The 7,051-nt window shown below is 41.4% G+C and overlaps 1 protein-coding gene across 1 annotated transcript; it reads left to right on the top strand.

Annotated features, from left to right (window-relative positions):
* Nucleotides 1-254: 254 nt before the first annotated feature.
* cnga4 (cyclic nucleotide gated channel subunit alpha 4) lies at nucleotides 255-6,436 on the top strand (the record flags this gene model as incomplete). Its single annotated transcript, XM_079170217.1, has 7 exons — nucleotides 255-406; nucleotides 1,669-1,770; nucleotides 1,869-1,975; nucleotides 2,635-3,218; nucleotides 4,535-4,780; nucleotides 4,904-5,069; nucleotides 5,637-6,436. The coding sequence occupies 7 exons, from the start codon at nucleotides 255-257 to the stop codon at nucleotides 6,434-6,436; spliced, it is 2,157 nt and encodes a 718-aa protein (XP_079026343.1).
* Nucleotides 6,437-7,051: the final 615 nt, after the last annotated feature.

Below are 7,051 nucleotides of genomic sequence, written 5' to 3'. Positions count from 1 at the left end.
GGGGAAGAAAGAACTCCCGGAGGACACATGACATCTGTTGTGGTTTTCTTCCATGGAGACCTGCATCACCAGGCAGTCCTCCGTCTTTAACACCTGGTTTGTTGTTAGGTGAACCACGTCGCACTGCCTGATGCAGGTCAACAAGGTTGTTTCATTTATCGTACGAGAAAGGGCAACGATCATGCAGGAGGAAACAAAAGCAAAGGCCATGCTCCCTGAATACAATGTGTTAGTCTGAGGCTACGCTTTGGAGAATGGCTAAAACAGGCGATGTTAGTATTGGAGGTAACCAATGGCAGAGACTGCTCAGGTGGCATCGGGGGAAGAAAGTGTCCGAGGAAGGAGAAGATGGAGTCAAGGATGAGGAGAAACGCAACACCAATCTGGATCTGAAGTGGAAAGTAAAGTAAGTATGGATCATAATCACGGAGTTAATTGGTAATTACAATTAGTGTGAGGACATTTATTCAGACTTCTGAATTGGTGAAGAACTAACAAGCCTTTTGATGAGAGAATGAATGTATAAGCCATTCTTCCCAAATGTATATTCTTGGTTTTGAATCTTAATTTGTAGGGTATTTAAAATAGAATCTACCTAATCATGTGTCCTACCTTACCAACAAGCCGGGCAAGGCAGTGTGGACAAAATGTCATTATTTCCACAGAATCCTTAAGACGTGTAATACAATTTAAATTATGCTCATTCCATTCGACAGATGATCAACATGTATTATTTTTAAAGAACATATACTGTGTGTGTTTTTGAGTATTTAAGGGAAGACACCCTGGATGAATAGGGAAACAAAATAATATGTATCACATCCCAGGTAACTGGCATTATCTATTGTATTACATGTTTTCTGAAATGTGTGTTTAATTAAGCAAATTATGTATTAATCGAATTAAATATATGCTAATTTGCGGTACATTTTCACAACAGAATTCTGAATGATAAAGCCAGGTTCAAAATTCCTGTTTCATCCATAAATAATGCTAAATTAATCAAACAGACATAAAAACAACAAATTCTATTTTTTTCATCATAAAATGTTCTATAAATCAGGCAATGAATGAACGGAAAAACCTTCAGAATATAGATGGGAATGAGACTGGAAAGCTTGGTGTGTAAGTACTGAAGTTCTCATTTTAAGAAAACGTCCTTTAATGATATGTATTGTAAAATTGTAAAAACACTACATGTGAATGGGTAAAGGATTTAAAAAATGGAAGTGTCCCAGTTGATTACTTTAATTAATTACAATTGTTTTTTGTGTTACAAGTTTTCCGAAATATTATGTTTAAATATGCAAATGTGGCATCATCTATTGATAACATTTTGGTGAGTTTAGGAGAAATACAGACACAAATAGACAACGTAGTAAAAACAAAACACCTAAATGTGTATTTTGGATGTTTTCTTTCCACTGGTCTGTCATGGAAGCAGAAACGCCCAAAATCTTAAAATTGATCAGTGCATGAAAAATGATGTTTTAGCGCCTCACTTTTAGAAGTCATGCTGTGACAGATGGAAACATTAAGCTTATTGTTCATGTAGTTATGAGAACCACACAAAAAACACAATCTCTATGTGACAATTCTCCTCACGTCACACCGACATCATCATGACTGACGATCCTCATTTGCCTCTCCTTTTCTCTTCATCATCAGCTGGAAAGAGTGGGTGGTTGATCCGGCAGAACACTTTTATTATGTCTGGCTACAGGTCATGATCTTTCCCGTCGTCTACAACTGGGTGATCATCATTCTGAGGTAGAAACACGGAACATGGAGGATATCAAATATTAACCACACATCGAAGCATATAACCTGTCATGACATCTGTCGTCTTATTGGTTATGTTTTCTCAGGACATGCTTCACTACAATTGCATTGAGCTACCTGCCTGTGTGGCTCACACTGGACTATCTGGCAGACCTCATGTATTTGGTTGACATGATCATCACAGTCCACACAGGTAAATATTCTGTATTATTATTTTTTGTTGGTTTTGATTGAGACTTTAAAATAGAATACAACTCTTCAAATCCAGCTTTTATGTGAAGTATTACAACACGTGAAATATGAAAGGAACACCGAGTTTCAGCCGAGTTGTAATGAACTGAAATAGCATTTTTAATTAATCATAGCATTAATGGGTTAATGCTGCATTTGTGTTACATGGGAGTTAAAACTGAGACTGTGAAACTCAGATTGCTCCGATGCTGGCAAACACTACCAAAACCCTCAGAAAATGAAAGTTCCTCATAGTAACTTTAAAAACAATCAATGGATATCGTGTTGTATTGACCATGCACAGCAAGTCAATTCAATATACTTTAATGGCAAAAAATGTAATAAGGACAACATTTCCAAAGTATTGGTATCGTATATGAGCAACTCTGTAGCCAAACAATCGTCTTAAGACGTCAGATGATGAGAATGCTCGAAAGTCATAAATATGGGAATCTTTTCCATCCCTACCTCCCATTCGTGATGTGAAAGCAGAAGGCCACTAACTCTTTCAAGTCAGATGGATTTAATATCTCAATAAGTAGTGACAACCAACGCTTTGACTTGGTAACAGTGTAGGAAGTGTAGTCTGGGCTTTGTTAAACCTTGTTCTTCCTTCTCCAGGTTACTTGGATCAGGGCATCCTGGTCAAGGACGTCACGCAGCTGAGGAAGCGCTACCTGCACTCTAAAAGTTTCGTAAGGGACCTGGTTTCCCTACTGCCCACCGACTTCCTCTACTTTGTCTTTGGCATCCAAGCTCCGCTGGTGAGGATCAACCGACTTGTCCGTATTCCACGACTCACCGAGGCCCTGGATCGCATGGAGACGAGAACCTCCTACCCCAACACCTTCCGCATCTCCAAGCTCATGATCTACATCTTTGTGTTGATCCACTGGAACGCCTGTCTCTACTTTGCACTGTCCAGCTACATCGGCTTCGGAAGTGATCGTTGGGTTTACCCCAACATGACCAACCCAGCGTTCGCCTCCATGCGTCGTCAGTACTTTTACTGCTTCTGGTTCTCAGCCCAGATTTTCACCACAGTGGGAGACACCCCCCTGCCGAAAAGGGAAGAAGAGTACTTGTTTATGATTGCAGACCTGCTCATTGCCGTGCTGGTGTTTGCATCAATCGTAGGCAATGTTGGCAATGTCATCACAAGCCTAAGGGACCGTGACAATGTCTTCTTCCCTAACCATGAGCTGGTAAGTTGGAAGACCTCAGTTTCTGAAATGAATCTTCTTCCTGACATTTTCTGTATGTGATACAATCTTGGAACCCATTGGCTATTGATAAGCCTCTTGGGGCAAGGGGCTACATTTCTGGGGATCCGGTGTAGCTAGTGGATATAAGGGCCAAGACTTCATTTTACATGGGTCGCTTGTTGTTTAGAGTCCGATTAGCAACTTGCGATGCAAGACTGTTGGAGGTGAGCCAATGCGTGACGCCACTTTGCTCTCCACACAAACTGTTAATCTGCATTCAATCAAAGCCGGTTTGGTCAATGCCCCTCTGCGTTTGATACCGATGCGCCGCACTTTCATCTAACACCAATGTAAACTCACCTGCATCATGATTAGATGCTCAGAGCATAAGCGGGAGGTATTCCACGAAGAGTGAAGGGTGGGAGGAAGCAGGATTTTCGTACAAGGGACTGAAGTTCGTGTCCCATATGAAACTAGAAGTAAACTTTGTCATGTCAGTCATTAGTCACCTGAGTTGTTTGTCACTCTGTAATGAGTCAGTCAAGTTAATTACCACGCTCTTTTCCTAAACCTAACTACAGGACTGTCTCAGAAAATTAGAATATTGTGATAAAGTTCTTTATTTTGTGTAATGCAATTAAAAAAACAAAAATGTCATGCATTCTGGATTCATTACAAATCAACTGAAATATTGCAAGCCTTTTATTCTTTTAATATTGCTGATTATGGCTTACAGCTTAATAAAACTCAAATATCCTATCTCTAAATATTAGAATATCATGAAAAAGTATACTAGTAGGGTATTCAACTAATCACTTGAATCGTCTAATTAACTCGAAACACCTGCAAGGGTTTCCTGAGCCTTGAAAAACACTCAGCTTGGTTCAGTAAACTAAATCACACGTATGGGGATTATCACAATATTCTAATTTTCTGAGACAGTCATGTAAGTGGTTTTGTTGCCTTAAAGTTAACTTCCTGTGAAGTTTTTAAAAGACACTATGCATTTATTTAGTGGACCCTGAAACGCCGTCCCTGACACATCCAGAACTGATGCTAGAGGTGTACCTAGAACATCATATAGTTTGAAGCTTTGGGCCACTGACCAAGCTGCGTTATTTGACAAGTTGGGAGCGAGAATGTGCTGCAAAATCTTGTCCCGTTGCCGGAGGATTGCATGTGAATGCACAATCTATTCCTAGAGATGTGATATGACACTAGAAAAGGAATGGCAGATTGCGTCATGTTTAATTACATTCTTTGGCTCAAAGTCATTTGTTGTATGGAAAATAAGGCGCTTCTTTTCCCTCTCTCAGGTTAAGGCATACCTGCGTAGCCATCACATTAGCAAGGAGCTTCGTCAGCGCATCGACAGCTGGTACCAGCATCTTCACATCAACAAAAAGATCACGCGAGAGAACGAAATCCTGGAGCAGCTGCCGGTACACCTGAGGACAGAGATCGCTGTCAGCGTCCACCTGCCCACGCTCTCCAAAGTCACCATCTTTCAGCGCTGTGAGAAAAGTCTGCTGGAGGAGCTGGTGCTTAAACTAACGCCACAGGTCAGGGGGAAAAGAAGGTGAACCTGCTGCTCCGGGGTTCATCGAATGCATCGGAAAATGCTTCCAGAAAAAGACTTGTTCAAGGATTAAGATGAAAGGATTCTCATGCCCTTTGTCTCGCAGGTGTTCAGTCCGGGAGAGTACGTCTGCAGGAAAGGAGACGTGGGCCATGAAATGTACATCATCAGAGAGGGGAAACTTGCAGTTGTAGCCGATGACGGGGTCACAGAGTATGCTGTCCTGACTGAATCAAATTTCTTTGGGGAAATTAGTATCCTCAATATCAAAGGTAAGTTAGTTGTCAAGTACTTTGCACGTGGTCATGCTACATTTATTAATTCATGCAAGTGAGGGGGAATGGGCCAATTCTTGGCAAAATACAAAAAAAAAAAATCAGAAGAGAGTTTAGCTAAGTCAACAATGCAAAAAGGTGGAATGCTAGACTTTATGCTTTAAGTTTGATGTGGCGCGACAAGAGTAGACTTCTTTTTGTGGTGCATTTAGACTGCTAATGCATTCGGCTTATGAAGGGAAGGATCCAACACTCAGGAATGAAGCACCTGCTATGTTAACATTGGTCAAGGCTGGACAGTTTGGTAGATGATTGAGTGGCAGCTCAAATGAAAGGTCAGTCGTGTAACTGTGGTCCCGTAGATGAACATAACGAAAGGAACTTGATGTGAGAATGGAAAGCACAGAGTTGAGACACACAGACTTTCTCACTTAAAGCAGCAACAACAAGTTTCCCTAGTGTTCCTTTGAACACTGAAATGGGCCTGCTTTAGATAATTCTTGTTTTTTATTGAAGAAAATTCTCACTAAAGTTGAAAAGAAATCACCACTTGTTTCCTTTTAGGTAACAAGTCAGGCAATCGCCGCACTGCCAACATCCGCAGCATCGGCTACTCTGACCTGTTCAGCTTGTCCAAAGAAGACCTGACGGACGTGTTGTCCGAGTTCCCTGCAGCCAAACGTCACCTGGAGGAGAAAGGCCGACAGATCCTCACCAAGATGGGCATGTTGGAGGAGAGCGGGGAGCCAGAGGAGGGGGAGGCAGAGAAGGTGGAAACCAAGATAGGCAGACTGGAGAGCAAACTGGAAATCCTGCAAACCAATCTAGCTCGACTGATGTCAGAATTAGAGTCGAGCAGCCGCAAGATGCAGGCCAGGGTGGAGCAGCTGGAGTGGGAGGTGGCAGCCGTGGAGCCCCAGCTGCCAGAAGATGGGGAAGGAGAAAGAGAAAAGGGGAGAGGTGAAGGGGTGGGAGGGGAGGTCGGATGGGAGCGGGAAGAGGCAGAGGGGGAGGCAGATGAGGGTTTGGATACAAAGTTGAAAAAACAGGGACAGGGAGAGGGTGGTGATGTGACCAAAGAGGGAGATGGAGAGAGCACTAAAAGTACAAAAGAGGACATGGAAAGGATGGTGGAGGGAGATAAATGTGGGCTGAAAGACCCGGAGGATCGGGGGGAAAAAAAAGAAGATGACGGAGAGAAAGGAGATGACAGACCTGGGAAAGGAGATGGGGCTGAGATTGAATATGAAGATGAGAAAGAAGAGACAAGTGGAGAGAGAGAATCTGAAGAGGGGAGAGAGAAGGTTGAAGAAGACTCAGAACATGTAGAGAGGGAGCAGAAAGATGAAGGGCAGAACAAATAATGAATGAAAAACAAAAAAACAGGTCATTTATTTCATTGGGTATTTGTTTATTTTAATTATTAATAGAATTATTGAAAATCGTAACATCTCATTGACACACTTTCTGCGTTACAGCGTTGTACCCCTAGATGGCAGCATTGTATCCCCCACAGTAGATGTGTATGTGTATCATCCAAAACGGTTGAAACTACTTGGTAGATTTGAATGTATTCATTTATTGACTTGATTTATTTATTTATTTAATTCAATGGAAGAACTATCGCTGTTAGACCATCTTGGAGCACCAAACTCTTCTCTGAAAATTACTGAGTTCATGTTTTCTAATTACAGGTATATTACAGCTTTACATTATGTTCAGGTGCTCACTGTGCAAAGAAAAAGAAAAGCATTTATTCATAATTTCATTCCCATAATAATACTAAAGTCACCCATATTCCCTGCAGGGTTATTTTTTAAGACTTCTGTCTTAATTATGCTGCATAAAAATACATTGATACATTATAGTTAACGTTGCAATAGTTTCTCTTTGACTCCTTAAAAGGTACAATATGTGATCCAAAATCTAAACAAACAGGCAGTCCCACCACACCACCAAAAAAAGGAACCTGCAGACAA

The sequence above is a fragment of the Pholis gunnellus genome, assembly GCF_910591455.1.
Source record: "Pholis gunnellus genome assembly, chromosome: 12".
NCBI classification, from domain to species: domain Eukaryota; kingdom Metazoa; phylum Chordata; class Actinopteri; order Perciformes; family Pholidae; genus Pholis; species Pholis gunnellus.
This window is presented reverse-complemented; position numbering and strand designations above follow the sequence as displayed.